This window comes from Sinohyriopsis cumingii, chromosome 2, assembly GCF_028554795.1.
Source record: "Sinohyriopsis cumingii isolate HCF-2022 chromosome 2, ASM2855479v2, whole genome shotgun sequence".
NCBI classification, from domain to species: domain Eukaryota; kingdom Metazoa; phylum Mollusca; class Bivalvia; order Unionida; family Unionidae; genus Sinohyriopsis; species Sinohyriopsis cumingii.
The window spans coordinates 104,627,756-104,647,180 of NC_142962.1; the positions used below are offsets into that span (position 1 = coordinate 104,627,756).

Genomic DNA, 19,425 nt, shown 5'->3' on the forward strand with positions numbered 1-19,425 from the left:
CCATGGGCACCAGTCTCTATATCCCATGGGTATCAAGTCTCTATATCCCATGGGTATCAAGTCTCTATATCCCATGGGTATCAGGTCTCTATATCCCATGGGTATCAAGTCTCTTTATCCCATGGGCATCAATTCCCTATACCCATGGGCATTAGGTCTCTAGAGCCCATGGGTACCAAGTCTCTAAATATCATGGTATCAAGTCTCTCAAGACCATGGGTATCAAGTCTCTGTATCTCATAGGTATTAGTTATCTATACCCAATGTTTATCAGATTTATAAATCCCATCGGTATCAGGTCTAAATAACCCATGAGCATCAGGTCTCTATCTCATGGATATCAGGTCATTATAACCCGTTGGTGTCAGGTCATTATAGCCCACGGGTAACAAGTCTCTATAAACCATTGATATCAAGTCTCTATATCCCATATTTATCAAGGCTCCATATTCCTTAAGTATCAGATCCCTATATCTGACAAGCATCAATTATCTAAGTTACTGAGTTAAGATCAAATGAAGTGACTTTATGTATGTATATGGACCCCAATGCATACATGCAAACTTGGTCAAGACCACAAAGTCCCATGTTGTTTTTGAAAAATTACAATAAAGATGAAAGCTATAAAAAATGTCCAGATTTCTAAACCTTTTTACACAACCTTTACACAACTACCACCCACTCTTAACTCATCTCCCTGGGCAACATTCAAGATTTTAATCCTTCAGTGTCACTGAATGGTCCCCCTGAAACTTCATACCAAAATATATCCCTCTCACTGAATTGGTGTACATGGTGTTTAGGTTACAAGGCAAAGTCAATACTGCCTCTGAAAATGTAACCTTTGACACCATCCCCACCTCTCTTAGAAGGTTGCATCCAGGATCTCATACCATGACTGTCCCCACCTCACTCAGCCTTCCAAAGCATTCTACCAATTCTTCCGCAGTTGGTGTGGAAGAGTTCAGTTATATGGAGAGCTGAGTAATGGACACTCATATGGATATATGATACAGATAACAAGTATTTGTAAAACAGTTATGAATATGAAACACTGATGATGGGGTAAGGATACAAGAAGTACATATATAATAACGGGATGGGGTAAGGATAAAAGAAGTACTTATATAAACAGGGGATAGCATAAGGATAAAAGAAGTACAGTCATATATAAAAACAGGGGATGGGAAATAAAAAAAAATAAAAAAACCTGGCGGTAGATGGGAGAAAAACACTTACCTGTATTAGGATTTAATTTCTTCTTAAGCTTTGTGCAATTCTTGCAGCCAAACTTATTGTTTCCAGTCAAAAGTTCTGGACAAGTGAACAGATTGAGACAAGACTCAAGTGAGCATTCACTGGAAGTTGAGTGATATCTTGGCGCTAAAGTCAAGACGGATTTTCTCTGCCCCTCTCTCCAGATCTCTTTACGTGACCTCACTGGCTGTGGATCTTCAAACTCTGATGGTTTCATGTACTGCACATTGAATGAAGAAGATATATCTTCATCATTTCCAGCTTTAAGTGGAATTTCATTGTTTCCAACAGTGACTGAGTCCATACTTCCAGTTCCTTGTGTAGATATTCCTGTATCATCTGAAACATTGGACTGACTAGAGTTGACTGGTGCATCTAAATCTTTAACTTTCTCAGACTCTTCACTGGATTGGTACAGCATATTTTGAGATAAATCTTGTGAAAAACCTGAAGAATAGGTCTCACTGACACTTGATGTGTTGGTTCCAGATGTAACATCTGAAATGACCTGTTCCCCAGTACTTAAATGTTTGTAACTAGAAGAAGACAATAGAATGCTGCTGGTAGCTGCCTCCAGTTCCATTGGCTCCTTGAAGCTTGTATTGCCACTTCCAAGATAACCACTGGCAATTGGTCCATTCATATATTCTGCATGTTCAGTGACTTTTGATTTATGCATCTCTCCATTAGCAATATGACTCTCCTTGCTGGACCCATCAGTATCTTCTGTCTCCCATACTGCAACACCACTGGGAATCAAGTTGTAGATTACACTTGCATCTTTTGTCAGTGTATTTTCAGCTAATGCAGATAAGCTGATGTGAGGAGAAATGTGGACAGGACTTTGGGATGGTTCCACACCATTTAATGCACTGCCAACTGATCCAGAATCACTGGTCATGGAAGCCTCAAGAGAATGGCTATACCTGATTATGTCCATCTTTAAGTTCTCTTCTATATCAGCATCTGTTCAGATACAGAATAATGAAAACATGATTCAAATATTGCCTGCAAGCCATGAAATATTGTGTCATACAACAGTAAAACAAGTATTTAACATGAAAATTACAATGTTTTTATTATGACAAAACATGACAGCATTGCTGAAAAGAAAGGGAGAATGTACTAAAGTTAATTAAAAATAAAAGCATTTCCAAGTTACTTGGCATTCTATGACATTTTCTACCAACATATAAAATCATTTCCAAGTTATCTGCACTCTATGACATTCTCTACACAAAGATAAAAGAACTGCCAAGTTATCTGGCACTTTATGGCATTCTCTACTCACCAGATGATGATCTTTCTTCCTTTAGACAATCCACATTGTCTCCTCTTTCCTTATCACCTACATACTCCCCTTCCACAGAGATAATATCCTGCCTGTCTTTTTCCTCCTCCTTGCAATTCTTCTCCTCTTCCACAGGGACAATGTCATTTTTCACATTCTCTTCCCTGTCTCCTTCCTCTGTGCCTTCTGTCTCCTCATCTTTGGGGGCCATATTCTTATTTTGATTCTCCACATTGTCTCCTTCCTCATTCTCATCTTCCTTCTCCCATTCCAAAGGGAGAATATCTTCCTTCACATATTCCTCCCTGTCTCCTTCCTCTTCCTTGCCTTCCATTTCCCATTCCACAGGGACCACATATTCCTTCACATCCTCTTCCCTGTCTCCTTCCTCTATGCCTTCCTTCTCCCCTTCCACTGGGGCCACATCCTCGTTTAAATCCTCCACTTTGTCTCCTTCCTCCTCATCTTCCTTTTCCCAATCCAGAGGGACCATATCCTCTATCACATCTGCCTTCATGTTTCCTTCCTCCTCCTTGCCTTCATAATCTCCTTCCTCAAGGACTATATCCTCATTCAGATCATCCACAGTGTTTCCTTCCTCCTCCATGGCTATCTTCTCTACTTTCTCAGGAACCATATCCTCATTCAGATCATTTACTTTGTCTCCTTCCTCCTCATCTTCCTTCTCCCATTCCACAGAGACTATCTCCTCCATCACATCTGCCTCCCTGTCTCCTTCCTCCTCCTTGCCTTCATTGATCCCTTCCACAGAGACTGTATCCTGCTTCACATTCTCATCCTTGTATCCTTCCTCCTCCTTCACTTCTTTCTCTCCTTCAACAGGGGTCAAATTCTCCTTCACATCCTCCTCTCTATTTCCTTCATCCTCCTTGCTTTCTTTCTCCACTGCCACAGGGACCATATCCTCCTCCATATCTGATTCATTTTCTGCTTTCTCTCTGACTTCCTTCTCCCATTCTATAAGGATCATATCCTCCTTCATGTATTTCTCCTCCTTGCCTTCCTTCTCCACATACGAAGGGGTCATATCTTCCTTCACATCTGCATCCTTGCCTCCCTTCTCCCCTTCCACAGGGACCATATCCTCCTTCACATCCTCCTCCCTGTCTCCTTCCTCCTCCTCACCTTCCTTCTCCACTTCCAATAGGTGAATATCCTCCTTCACATCTGCCTCTCTGTCTCCTTTCTCTTCCTTGCCATCCATCTCCCATTCCATAGGGACAATATTCTCCTTCACATCTGCCTCCCTGTCTACTTTCCCTTCCTTGCCATCCATCTCCCCTTCCACAGCAACAATATCATCTTTTACACCTGCCTCTCTGTCTCCTTCCTCCTCCCCTTCTACAGGGATGATATCCTCCTTCACATCTGCCTCCTTGTGTCCTTTCTCCTCCTCACCTTCCATCTCCCCTTCCACAGGGACAATATCCTCTTTCATATCTGCCTCCCTGTCTCTGTCCTTCTCTTCACCTTCCTTCTTCCCTTCCACAAGGACAATATTATATAGAGATGCTATACTAGGTCTCTGAAATGAGAAAAATGCAAAGCTTGCTACTAATGTACTGTCAGTGGGACTAAGAAAACTGCAGATCATAACCTCAGTATGTTCGCTGCTTTACACAGAATTTATCAAGAGAACATTCAAATGAATAGAATCAATACTAGTGTAGTCATATTACATATCTTCCAGAACCAACATACATGTATTGTGTTCCAACAGAAAGTTCATTTTTATTTTAGTTAAGTATGTTTCTCCAAGAATGCTTACCTGATCACACTAATGTGATCTCTGCATGATAGATCTAAAGGTTGACCATGCATAACAGCTAATAGTTTCTATTAAATCTCTGAATTGTAATGGGATTTCTCTGAGGAGGTCTATCATGAGATTGAAAATTTCATTCACCCATAAGTTGTCCATGACTTGTTCATCTGAGAGAGGTTACCATAATAACTTTGCGAGTCAAGTTTCTGAATGACTCTGAATCAGAACAGGTGAAGGGAAAGTGTATTCCCTAATGCCACTGCAGCTGACTGCTAGAGAATCCATGGCTCAAGCCTCTGGATATGGGACTGGAGAGAAAAAGGTTAGCAGCTTGTCCCCAAAGTGCATAAATAAACTGAAGAATCTACAGCTAAAGTGACCCCTTGACTGGCAACATCTGACCCCGTCCTTACAAAGAATTGACCAAAACATTCAGTTCGCCTGGAATGTCTTATCTAGACTGGATCCTGTGCTAGAAACACCAGCATAAAAACCTCCTTGACCAAGAGACTTATACTGGGCGATTTGGTCATCCCCTCCCACAACTGAGGTGGTCAGCAACTACTACAGAATTATTTAACATTACCAGGATCACATTCCCACACATGTGATCACTGCAGCAATGAATGGCTTTCATTACAGCCTTCAATTTTAAAAGGTCTATATGAAGTACTTTCTACTCTGGGCTCCAGTTGTGACTTACCATTGTCAAGTGAAGCAACAGGTGTCCCCCCCATCCACTTCTGCCAGCTGAATGAACTGATGTTCATACAAACCATATCACCAGGTTTAGGCTTCTCCAGAGGTATTCCAATGATGCGACATTACATGTCTTGTCACTGTCAACGAAATTATTTTATTTTTGGTCAGGTCCTGGATGGTCGAGTCATCTAAAGTGCTAGCCTTTATCAATTGCTGATATCTCACCTATATAAATGTGGATTAGAGTCTCAGGCTTGGCTAATGTGGGATGTTACCAAGGTTTTCCAGGTGTAACAGCCAAAATTTGGCCACTACATCAGGTTTCTCCACCACCAGTTATACTGGCCACCGTGTATGGTCTTTTTTGTGCAGAGAAATGGCATTAAATCCAAAACAACAACAGAAAAACGTTTGGTTAAGATCAGAATATGCTTATCTAAATGTCCAGAAAAGGGGCACAACTGGGCCAGCATTGCTATTGGGAGAGGGCACAAAAAACGTAGCTTAGAGGAATCACATCTGCCACTGCATTTAGTAAACCAAGGTACTACAGAAAATATTGCACAGAAACCCACTTCCTGTTTGAGATCAGCATTAAAAGCTCTATAATCCATGCAATTCATATTTGAGGGATACAAATGACATTTAGAAGGGTTAATAATTCCATACCCACAGAGTACAGTACAACACTTAAGAAAAAACGTAACTCACAAACTTTGAAAAATATGAAAAACTATTCACTGAATAAAAACAAAGATTACCATTCCTTTTACAGAAACTTTAAAACAATTTTATACCACACTTATTGGTGAATACAATAAAATGAAGATCTTTTAGGAACTTTATTGGCAATGTAGGACAATTTTATGGATAAGTTTAAATGGCAAAGAAAATGTTGATGAGTAATCACCTCATGGTTGTAAGTTGAGGGATTAGGTAAGAGTTCTTTTGCTTTCTATACATGACATATGGATGGGGAAGACAAAAGTTTTGTTTTTCTAGCACTGTTAGATTTGAGAGATGGCAGAGCTTATTTCCTAACAATGATGTCATTAGAAATGAATTCAATGGAGAAATATCACTACTGGTATGCAGTAAACATTGATTTGTTATAATCAAGGCAGAATGTTATATTCAACACTGACAGACCAAGATAATGCGCTTTGTAATATGTTCAATATTTCATGAAATCTGGCTGAATTATAAACGGAGTTTACTGTATTAAGGCAAAACAGCACAGTCAAAAACTGCTTACAATGCAGTGAGTGTAGCTTTCACATTTAAATGTGTAACAGTTATACTTGAATGATACAACATATTTGTAAAGTTGCTGCATCAAGCAAAATGAATATAACAGTTGTAAACAAAAAGAAAGATGTTGTGTAAGTCAAATACAGTTGTTAAATTATTCAAAATCATTATGTTAAAGATGGAGGAGAGCAAGAAAAAGTGCAAACTGTGTAGAGTGACTATTTTAAGTAAAATAGATGGTACCAAGGTAAGAGAAGGATGAAAGATAGGTGAAGCTTAGCAAGCACTGCACAAGAGAGCCGTATCTGATACCTTCACCATCTTTTTGCTTGCCTCCTCTTTCTCCTGTCCGATTACATCCACTGGCAAATGATTTTCAAATTCTATCCAAGTTAATTGAAGCTGACTGGACAGCAAATTCTTGCTAGCTGTTTGATTATACTTGCAACTGTGTAATTACACTTGCAACAGCTCAGCTGTTGGCCGAATTTGGTCTATGGATACAGAAAGTAAAATGAGGGATTTTGGATTTCAAAACCAAGTAGCTACCATCTAGATTCTACATAATTCATTTAACTGCAAAGGATCTTTCTAACATATTGAATACATTGGACCTTTAACCAAATAAATGTCAATCAGCAAAGCTAATGAGACTCTAGTGTCTCACACACATTGATTGTTGACATATTTACCATGTGCAGGACTTACAAATACTTGAACACCAAATTTTAACATTGTTGACACCATCCCCATTATGGCCATGAAAGAAGAGATACTTGTGTCTCATTATGCTTGCACAGGCAAGACAAATATAAGGATCTCAATAATAAGATTACTCTTGAGTTTAATTTTAAACATTTTTTTTTTATAACTTTAAGTTTCTTGAAAAGGAATTACAAAATTTGATTATCGAAGTCAAATTCAATACCGTGAATTCATTTAATATTTTGTATCAATCTTCTTCACATTTATCCCAAATATGTCAATGATTAGTACTTCATAAATTTGTGGATTTGGTGTAGATTCATATTGTTTTGAAAGACGGATCATTGTTTGCTGAGTCCTCAAATTCATATTTTCTAGCAACTATAAATTACAAATAAAAATTGGATCTCCATGAAAAACAGTGAATTACAAGAAAAATTGTACTTTATGAAAAGTAGTGAATTACAAGAAAAATGGTTCTCCATTAAATACAGTGAATTAACTGCAGTTTTCACTGTAAAAAATCTCACCTTTTCTTCCTGAACAGGTAAAGACAAATTCAGAAATGGTTCTAAAGTCTGGGAGATCTAGAAAAGAAAACAAAGAAAACAAAGTTACAAAGATTTTAAAAATTTCAACTTCAAAAGAAATAAAACTACATTTATATGCAGCTGCCTAAAGAATTGGGGTGCCACTGATAAACATGATAAAATTAATTAAAGAGAAAATACAGGGTAAGAATGTATAAAAAACATTCATTGGATAGAGTTCACTTTATAGTAATAATACTAATAATAATAATGAGGACTTTGTATAGCGCCTAATCTTTAGAAGCTCTTGGCGCTTTCCAACATTTGAAAATACCTATAACATAAAAACATATAATAATAATAATAATGAGGACTTTGTATAGCGCCTAATCTTTAGAAGCTCTAAGTGCTTTACAACATTAGACAACACATATAAGATAAAAAACATATAATAATATTATTACAAAAACAAACACCATGAAATTAGAAAAACATTAATAAATAAAAAACATGCTGAGAATATTTAAGTTAGGAAGCATTATTATGTCTTTCAGTTTGTTCTTGCAGTTGAAATAAGTGAGTTTTGAGAGCCCTCTTGAATGTGATCACTGTGTCTTTTTGTCTAAGTTCAGTGGGCAATTCATTCCACGTTGCTGAGCCTTGGTATGCAAATGAATGCTGTCCATATGACTTTGTTTTCATATTGGGAATAATGAGTATACGATTGTCAGAAGAGGAGCGTAAGTATCTTGGTACACATGGGTGAGGTCGGATAGGTATGTTGGACTAGAGTCCGACAATGAAAAGTAGCACAGAGAACAAATTTTGTGTTTGATTCTTTATCAAATGGATAGCCAGTGTAGGGTACAGAGCAGTGGGGAGGTGTGCTCTGATCATGGTACTCTAAATATGACCTGAGCAACTGTGTTTTGAACTTTTTGAAGTTTCTGGAGTAGATATTGAGATGAACCAGACAGAATTGAGTTATAATAGTCCAGTCTTGAAAGTACTAATGAACACAAAAGTGTTTAAGTGGCATCAACTGAAAGATATTTGCGAATTGAACTGATGCGTCTCAGCTCAAGATATGCAGCCTTGCATATGTTCACGACATGTTGGTGCAATGTGAGAGTACTGATTGTATGAATTTAATGTTGGTGTTGCTGATATTTATTGTTTGAGGTAAAGGATGTGAATGAGAAAGTCTTTGTGTTGCGATCAGAATGGCCTCAGTTTTATCATCATTCATCTGCAGTTTGTTCCATGTCATCCATGATTTCACATCAGAAATGCACCTCTCTACACCTTAGATGGTAGCATCAACTTCAGTTGGGTGGCTAGATTTGTATATTTGGGTATCATCAGCGTACAATTGGTGAGACACTGGATGATGATCTATGACACTTGAGAGCGGCTGAGTGTACAGAATGAAGAGAACAGGTCCAAGAACAGACCCCTGTGGAACACCACAACATAGATCGACTGGGCTGGAGTGTATTCCATTTGCAGATACAATCTGTGTCATGTTGACCAAGTAGGACTTGAACCACAGTAAGGCTGTATGACATATAAACAATCTGAGTACAGTTAGTCCACCAGTTTAGGAGAAAACTTTTAATATCTCAATTTTCAAGACAAAGCAGACAGTTTTGCCATTCTCCTGCAGAGGGCGCTGTGTTTATGACATTTAAGCAGCACTTTCAGCAATTTCTCTGTTATCATCCTCTGTACTGAACTCAAACTAAGGTTTGTAAAGTAGTGTCAATTTATTGTTATTTTCTAATCAGACCTAGTTTGAAGTTTGATAAGATCCATCTTCTCAAACATTTCCTTTCAAATAACATCCACAACTCACATCGTAAACATTTCACTTAACATCTGGCACCATTTTCTTTAAAAGTAGAGACTGGTTCACGACATCCGTACCTTATCAATAAAATGAATCTGTGAAACAAAGTTCACATTTGCAGAAACCCGTCTGTTTTCTTGGAACGTCATATACAGTTACTTTAAATAGCAAATAAGGAAATTACTTTTATGCTATTCTCAAGCAGCAGTCACCTTTTTAAGAATATTCTCAAATTTATAAGTGGAGTTAAAGAGATGATAATAAAAATGACAAAAACAACTTTTTATTGCCAAAAGCATAATGGTTGGAATGTAAGCTAGAGCCAGAAATATGAAAATACCATAAATCAATTTAGTTTACTTTAAAGCTGATACAATGCATGCCATGAACCAATAAAAAAGACATTTTTTCAAATGCTCACAACCAGTAGTAGTTTCTACCCCTAAAAGTTGTTATATTAGCCAAACAGGAGTCCAATGAAGGGGCTAATGCTTTCCTATATGAAATGAATGTCCATGTATCCAAGATAAAATTGCTTCTTCTGTTTAACTGCAAAGTGCTGAGAAGATCCCTGATATTCTTCAGTGAAAACAAGATTTACAAGATGGTCACTGTGGTGGCCACAAGAGATGTAAAATTGGCCACATTTTCATTCAGAACCAATTGGTCATCATAAGAAGTTTTTGGTGTAAACCCCATGTCAGTATGACCATTCATTTATGAGGACTAGCAATACCAAGATTTTCATTTTGGCAGCCATTTTGGATGTAAGACTGGAACCATGTTCACTGAGAAAAATCTAGACATCTTAAGAGTTAAATGTCAATATGATCATCCAGTCTGGGAAAGAAACGACAACAAGATTTTCAACATGGTCACTATGGTCATATTGGATGTCATGTCAGCATAATTTTCATTAATGATCAACTAGTGAAAATACCATGTTTACATAACTTTCTTTTTAGTAGGTGTAGCACTATATGTATCAGCATGACTGAAGTGTGGCTATATTAAAAATCAGATCATTTAGGACTAACCAGAATTCATATGAAGTGAAAAACCCTTGTTAATATGACCTGCATCAAGACACCTGAAATTGCAATAACAAAATTTTCATGACGGCCACTAATGTGGCCTTATAAGAAGATATTTTTTATTTAGGACCTCAAGACCTAAAAACAACAACATTTTAATGAAAACCTAAAGTTAATGTAATCATTAATGCAGGTGTAGCAAGAACATGATTTTTCAAGATGGCCACAAATGCAGCCATGGTGAAGATCAGATCAACGGCGCACTATAGTTTCATATTTTGCATACAGTTAGGATTTTAAAGAAAAACAATTTCCCCAGCTCACCTCACTGGTTATACTGGCTATTTAAAAAAGACCTTGTATATCTTAGGTATAATTCAAAGAACCTTTAGTTCCCTTTAGTTTGGTATATGATTGGTTATAGAGTATACAGCTTGGCCTTACTCCAGATGTGCACCTTTCAAAAAAGTGCTAGCTCCACTTGGTCATTTTCACTTCCTGATCTTCAGAAGTAAATTGTATAAAAAAAGAGCAAAATTACATAATAACTGGTGAGTGTCCCCTAAGTCCTTGGGTGAAAACTTCAAACTGATAGGTGTAGTGATAACAAGAGTTTTTGATAGACTGTTGCTATGGTAGCCATATTAGATCTCAGATGAGCCCCATCTTCATTTGGAAAGAACTAGACATCATACAAAGTATTTTGGTCAATGAAAACCGTATCAAGGACAAGTAACAATAACAACATATTCAAGATGATCACTACTGTGGTGTCAGAGTGGTACCATTATAATTTAGGACCAATTTATACTTTGGGATGAATGTGTGTGTCATGTTTTCATGGCAACCCTTCATGTGGTTCAGGAGTTGCCATAACAAACTTGTGCTAACAGAAGGTCAGACAAATGACCATGGATAACCATCTCATAAGCTTTTCTAGTCTATGATCAGTAAAACTAAATATATACTTACATACTGGCATTCTTCACACATTACAGTGCTAACAAGACAGCCTCCAAACAAAGCATCCACAAATGTGTAATTAACCTGACGACCATATTCTGCAATGGAAAAAACATACTGGATATATTTATATACTGTACAGAATCAATTTTGTCTGGAATATACAGGTATGCAACTTAGACCAGTAATGTAACTTTTAAATGTTGGCAAAAATTATTTTAGCAGTTAGAAAACCAGAGTAAATTATGTAAGGTCAAAAAAATGTATGGAATTTATTTTTACTTCCTCATTCATCACAAACATCTCTCTACCACTAAAATCCCTCCTTACAGAGTATATGATTTTATGACCACTAAAAATTCCCCTATACGGTATATGATTTTATGACCACTAAAAATTCCCCCTATACAGTATATGATTTTATGACCACAAAAAATTCCCCCTATACAGTATATGATTTTACGATCACTAAACATTCCCCCTATACAGTATGATTTTATGACCACTAAAAATTCCCCATATACGGTATATGATTTTATGACCACTAAAAATTCCCCCTATACAGTATATGATTTTATGACCACTAAACATTCCCCCTATACAGTATGATTTTATGACCACTAAGAATTCCCCCATACGGTATATGATTTTATGACCACTAAAAGTTCCCCCTATACAGTATATGATTTTATGACCACAAAAAATTCCCCCTATACAGTATATGATTTTATGACCACTAAAAATTCCCCCTATACAGTATGATTTTATGACCACTAAAAATTCCCCCTATACGGTATATGATTTTATGACCACTAAAAATTCCCCCTATACAGTATATGATTTTATGACCACAAAAAATTCCCCCTATACAGTATATGATTTTATGACCACTAAAAATTCCCCCTATACAGTATATGATTTTATGACCACTAAAAATTCCCCCTATACAGTATATGATTTTATGACCACTAAAAATTCCCCCTATACAGTATTTGATTTTATGACCACTAAAAATTCCCCCTATACAGTATATGATTTTATATCCACTAAAAATGACCCCTATACAGTATATGACTAGGCCAATTGGTTATTACAGAAGAATTAAAGTCACACTTCCATGAGTAGTATGCTAAATAGGTCATGGACGCCATTATGGAAAAAGATATTACTGGTGATAATCAGTGTGCACAGTATTAGCAAACCTTGCAACCTCATTAATCAAGCCAGTTCATGCTGAATGGATAGTGGTCTTGAGAAAGCTGTACTTGTATAATTCAGCAATCTGGGGATTATTTACCTGAGAAGCATTTGTGAGTACCATGAGACTTGATTGACATGATGTTTATACAGTGGCTTTGTCCAAAAATCTGTGAAGTGTAATCTTTAATACTTTGCTGTAATTAGTGTGTATACATAGTATTTAATTAATAACAGTGTTCAAGAAATAGTTACAGTATTTTACAGGATTGTTGTTCTTTTGGATTAAAAATGCAGGGATAAAATAAAGTGTGCTTTGAGAAGGACTTAAATATTTCAACAACAGTTGTACTCGAATGAAGGCTCAGTTGGAATAAGTATTAAATTTAATCTTCATAAACTATTATTTTGTATTCCTTTTTCTTTCATTTTCAGTAATACTATTGCTTGAATACCTATGCTTCTTCTCTATTTTCTCTCTATTCTTACTTACCTCACATATCAATTTAAGGATGTAAGTGTAAAGTTACAGCTATCAGATACCTTACTGAACGTGTGCATTGAAAAAATATAAAATGATTTATAATTCTTGTTTCATTAGGTCACAATAAAAAATAAAACAAACACATGTAAAAGCTAAAAGCTAATATTTAATAACAAGGTTACAGCATTAAACTTGCTTTATCAAATACTAGTAGCTGTGTTAATCTCTAGCAATGTAGCACTGTAAGAAAACTGGGGGGGGGGGGGCATCATCCTACGTGGCTCATTTTTCATTTGGGATTTAAATTCGTGGTTCGGGGCAACAATGAAAACCATGAAAATGGGTCCCCCACGAACACTGATGATACTACAGTACACAGAAATATAGCTAGAATATAATTCTCTGGCATGAAATTAACTCCATAGAATTGATGAATTAATAATAAAAAAATAGATTATGTATTTGTGAGAAACTTCAAGAGAGTGTGCTACTATGCAAATGGAAGTATTCATGATCATTCTAATCTGACATGAACTTGGTCAACCCCAGTTGCTATCACTTCTGCTAAATGAAGCCTGAGAGGGTTGGATGTACAAGATGTTATCACTTCGACTGCTAAATGAAGCCTGAGAGGGTTGGATGTACAAGATGTTATCACTTCTACGGCTAAATGAAGCCTGAGAGGGTTGGATGTACAAGATGTTATCACTTCGACTGCTAAATGAAGCCTGAGAGGGTTGGATGTACAAGATGTTATCACTTCTACTGCTAAAACAAGCCTGAGAGGGTTGGATGTACAAGATGTTATCACTTCGACTGCTAAAACAAGCCTGAGAGGGTTGGATGTACAAGAAGTTATCACTTCTGCTAAATGAAGCCTGAGAGGGTTGGATGTACAAGATGTTATCACTTCTGCTAAATCAAGCCTGAGAGGGTTGGATGTACAAGATGTTATCACTTTTGCTAAATCAAGCCTGAGAGGGTTGGATGTACAAGATGTTATCACTTCTACGGCTAAAACAAGCCTGAGAGGGTTGGATGTACAAGATGTTATCACTTCTACTGCTAAATGAAGCCTGAGAGGGTTCGATGAACAAGATGTTATCACTTCTACTGCTAAATGAAGCCTGAGAGGGTTGGATGTACAAGATGTTATCACTTCTTCTGCTAAATGAAGCCTGAGAGGGTTGGATGTACAAGTTGTTATCACTTCTACTGCTAAATGAAGCCTGAGAGGGTTGGATGTACAAGATGTTATCACTTCTACTGCTAAATGAAGCCTGAGAGGGTTGGATGTACAAGATGTTATCACTTCGACTGCTAAATCAAGCCTGAGAGGGTTGGATGTACAAGATGTTATCAATTCTACTGCTAAAACAAGCCTGAGAGGGTTGGATGTACAAGATGTTATCACTTCTACTGCTAAATGAAGCCTGAGAGGGTTGGATGTACAAGATGTTATCACTTCTACTGCTAAATGAAGCCTGAGAGGGTTGGATGTTCAAGATGTTATCACTTCTACTGCTAAATGAAGCCTGAGAGGGTTGGATGTACAATATGTTATCACTTCTACTGCTAAAACAAGCCTGGGTGGGCTGAATGTACACATGATCACTTCTGTTGAAAAAAAAAAGCCTGGGAGGGCTGGATATACAAGATGTTATCGCTTCTGTTGCTAAAACAAGCCCAAAAGAGCTGGATGTACAGGTTTATTATCACTTTTGTTGGTAAAGCAAGCCTGGGAGAGAGGGATATGCAAGATGTTATCGCTTCTGTTGCTAAAATAAACCTGGGAGGACACGATGTGCAAGATAGCTTTCTTAATGTATTATGATCAGCAAACAAATATGATAAAGAAACAGACTTGCATGAAATATATATGTAACCTAGAAAAACAAGATAATCAAATGATTCACACATATAAGTACACTATATATATATATATATATATATATATATATATATATATATATATATATATATATATATATATATATATATATATATATATAAAGAGAGAGAGGGAGATACTTACTCCTGACTTTCATCCTGATATCATGATCCACTGTTTGGGGATTGGAGTTTACTACCAGCTCGAAATATTTCAACACTGCAACCTGACCTCTCTGGAAGACGTAATTTGCATTTTAAAATCAAATTTGACTGGAATGAGCAGTATCAATCATCTAATTTTGATCAAGAGATACTATTTTACATAAGACCACAATGAAGAACATAACTCCAGAGAAATTGCTATTAATGATCTTTTTCACAATCAAAAACCTAACGCACGAAAAAAATCTTTCCATTTTCTTAATTTTCTTTCCTTTGTAACTAGAGAATTTATATTAATATGAACAACATTTGTTGCTAAATTAATGTTGTTTTCCTTTAGTACCATTTCTACCATTAAGACAGGGGAACAATATATAAGGGAGATAACTAACACTGGATATCATCATTTGAGTTGTCTCCCTTGATAAATAATTAACATGACAGTTCAGTGGATCAGTACTTTCTCAGTAAGTTTAATACATTCATAAAGTTTGTAGCTGTTATTATAATGGAATCATTTCAAGCCCAAATCTGCATGAAGCAATTGTTTTATGTCCATGACATTAAAGTTTAAAAAAACAAAAAAAAAAACAAATGAAGGGAACATTTTGGTATAAAGAGTGCAATGAATGTGATTGATGAAAAAAGGGTTGTTTCAATGAATGTTGATCTGCACTGTAACATTATATACCTGCCTCATGTTTAATACTCCTCTGTGAGGGCATTCTTAGGGTATGGTTGACTCTCTACATTACTGACCAAAGAGTCATAATTATCTCAGCCTTTGGTCAAGGTATGCTGACTTGAATTGAACTTAATAAGCAGAAGCCATCATTTTCATATCAGACTTACCATTATCATGACCTTTGATCTTTAAACCCCAGAATCTATTGGGTTTATTCTACTACCCTAAGAGCAAATCATATAAAACCACAAGCATTCCAACAACAAGGGAACATAGGCAAGCTATGACAATATTTCAGTAAGCACAAGGAAAAATGGGCAAACTGTTACGATATTTCAGTCTGCACAAATTCAGCTGTATGGCACAAAAAGTAGTGCACTTGCTAAACCTAATCCTAGCTGTATAGCACAACAGGGTCTGCTGTTGGAAAAGTATACCTATCTTGCCTATTAAAACAACAACATTGCTGTTGGAAAAATAACACAATGTCTTGTGTATGCAAAGAACAACATTCCTGTAGGAAAAGTATACCTGTCTTGTCTATGCAAACAACAGCATTGATGTTAGAAAAGTGTACCTGCCTTGCCTATTCAAACAACAGCATTGCTGTTGGAAAAGTGTACCTGCCTTGCCTATTCAAACAACAGCATTGCTGTTGGAAAAGTGTAATTGCCATGCCTATTCAAACAACAGCATTGCTGTTGGAAAAGTGTACCTGCCTTGCCTATTCAAAACAACAACATTGCTGTTGGAAAAGTATACCTGACTTTTCCATGCAAGTAACAACATTGCTGTTGGAAAAGTGTACCTGTCTTGTATGTGCTTCATACGCAGGAGAAAATTAATTCTGGTCTGAAACCAATTATCAAAGGAATGTGTATTTACCTTGATTTCTTCAGATCGCATGATGTCCAGCATGTGAATTAGAAGCTCATGGCTATCATGTTGCTGCTTGCCTCTGAACATCGGGGCCCTGAGGAAAAAGGAAAGCACATTAAAGTGACCAACTCAAGATTTGCAAGTAGTAGTCTTCCCTCCTGCAAAAAAAGCAAATGTTACATGCTCTAGGGCAAGACAAAGAAAGTCAAATTAACTGAACCTGACCATAACCCATTTTTTTCTGTAAATTCACTGCACAAGCAAATCTTCAAGAAAATAATGTATCCATCATTTCACTTTCAGACAAGAGAAAAGAAATACAAGCCACATTACTTACAGAAAGATGTAAGAAAAAACAGACAATATTCCATGCCTTCAAGTCAGGCTCTTGAACTGTGAACATTACATACAGAGTATTTCAACACTGTGGACTATCATGCATAATTTTAACGGACTTGTACTAAAGGTAATGGACTTGTAGTAAATGTAATGGGCTTATAGTAAAGGTAATGGACTTATAGTACAGGTAATGGACTTATAGTAAAGGTAATGGACTTATAGTACAGGTAAAACGTTTCTCATTCCTCAGAAGTTTCTTGTGATGAGGTCAGTGTTTTTATGTGGAGCATCTGTATTTACTGATGTGACTGACATGATTTGTTCAGCTAATTCATCATTTTAAACATCTAAAAAGATATAAAGTAATGCTATACACAGAGACACTGAAGCTCTCATAATTACAGAGTCTCTCATCACATAAGCACTTTGAAGAAACTTTTATAGATATCTTAGACTTTGTGAAACTTGGATTACTCTTGGCAGACTTGTCCAAAGAGGGCACTAGGGTTGACAACACTGGTTTGAGTCATAGAGTTGATCTCCTGAAGGAAGTTTGCTAGTGTCATGGTAAGGGGTCTGGGTTTACCAAGGCTGATCCTAATGCTTGGCTGCAACAACAGAAAAGACATAATGAGTAAATCATACATTACACAACCTTCAATACCTAATTCCTAAAAAATAAACATGCATAAAGTTTAAGCAGATTTGAACCAAAACATATTTAAATAATGGAATATGAAAGAATAAGGTATTTTAAGATAAACAATAATAATAATATCTACTTGTACAGATGATGGAATAACTAACATGACAAATAGCATCCCATGTCAGAAACGTTCAATGAGGTCAAGCTGATTATATATTCAAATAGTAAAAAGAGTTCTTTCCAACCCAGTGTCTCACCTTCATCCCTCTGTAGATGTATATCTGACTTATAAAAATTAAGTTGATGATGAGACCATGACAGTATGACACCCATGTCATATCATACTTTCACCTGTGAGACAATAAAAACTTGTCAACCTAGTAGAAATCCTACACAGAAGACAAAATGAGGATATGTAGAATAATTCATGCATTAAAAAGACAATCTTTAAATCCATACCAAATCCATAATATAATCATCCTCATCTCTACTGCTGGAGCTGTCACTGATGTATTTCTTGCCAGGCAGAAAGAGTGGTCCCCCTTCTATGTTCCTTTCCATCAAGAGGTTCTCCAGACTGTTTGTCTGAATCAAATTCTGAAAACAAAATGTCAGCATTATTTATTCATCAACAAATAATTTAATGGATTTCATGATTCTCTCTTTAGAATAGATTAGAAATATGCAAATGAGCTAGTACGAACAAAAAGTAACAATCATCTCCTTAGATAAGTCATCTGCATGTCACTGCAGCCTACTTTGCTGTTGGATACTTACAAATTGTATCAGAGGAAATTTAATTAATGAATTCTGATAAAGACACCATACCTAAAAGATGGTGGTACATAATCAATAAGACAATATTAAAGCTTAAACTTTGAGTCTAAGATTTTATGTTACCGCTCAAACTAAATCTACAAAGATTATGTCAAACAGAATAATTCCTTCTGAATAAAGACAGACTTCAACACAGATTAATATGGACAGAATTTATAAAAGTGGGGGGTGAGTGAAAAAAAGGAGAGATAATGATCTAATGGATCAAGACAAAACCTGTTTTAATCAAAAATGCATTATTCAACAGTAGTAAAGTAAAGGACAATATATTAGTTTGTTGTTTCCTTTTTCTTCTTACAAATATTACTCACCTGCATGGCTGCATTGAAGTAACATGTGTTCCCCACATTACGCAAACCCTGCAAGTATTAAAGTTAATAGATTTCAATGAACAGTTTGTAGTGTTTCATCAGACAATTTCAAAGTTTGGCCTAACAAAGCAATTTTAGTATTGAGCTCATCAATAACATATCTGATAATTACTACCCATCACTTGTTAGTTTTAGGGGTGTATAAAATGTTTTTAATTACTTTCGCAACTTAACAAATATGTTTACATCTGCTCTTCACACTCAATGAATCTGGACAAACTTTTTTATTATAAAAAAAACTGCCAATCAGCAGAAGATGTGTGTGTGTGTGTGTGTGTGTGTGATTTTGGATTCTTAATGTAGCATTAACAATTTTTCAGTCATATCGCTATGATGTCTGCAGTGTGACAGTTTTATAGTGATGTCTAGCACTGGGGCATCATGCCACATACATGTAGCATGATGTCCCACCCAGTCATATTATCCTGACACCACGCCAACCAGACCTAACATTAACCTCTGAATGCAGAGGGCCAAGCGAGGCAGCTGTTAGTACCATGTTTGTAAGTCTTTGGTATGACTCAGCTGGAGATCGAATCCATGACCTTCCACATCCGAGGCAGA

General features: G+C 36.4%; 1 protein-coding gene across 1 annotated transcript in view; it reads right to left on the minus strand.

Moving 5' to 3' along the window:
• LOC149805535 (uncharacterized) overlaps positions 1 to 19,425 on the minus strand; it is a 49,946-nt gene that overhangs the window by 10,828 nt on the left and 19,693 nt on the right. Inside the window, exons 9-17 of the mRNA XM_089934319.1 lie at positions 18,802 to 18,849; positions 18,113 to 18,250; positions 17,482 to 17,615; positions 16,675 to 16,762; positions 15,085 to 15,175; positions 11,378 to 11,466; positions 7,523 to 7,579; positions 2,549 to 4,094; positions 1,240 to 2,223 (exon numbers count right to left, since the gene is read on the minus strand). Coding sequence (XP_089790445.1) covers positions 1,240 to 2,223; positions 2,549 to 4,094; positions 7,523 to 7,579; positions 11,378 to 11,466; positions 15,085 to 15,175; positions 16,675 to 16,762; positions 17,482 to 17,615; positions 18,113 to 18,250; positions 18,802 to 18,849 — 3,175 coding nt within the window. The remainder of the gene's footprint in view (positions 1 to 1,239; positions 2,224 to 2,548; positions 4,095 to 7,522; positions 7,580 to 11,377; positions 11,467 to 15,084; positions 15,176 to 16,674; positions 16,763 to 17,481; positions 17,616 to 18,112; positions 18,251 to 18,801; positions 18,850 to 19,425) is intronic.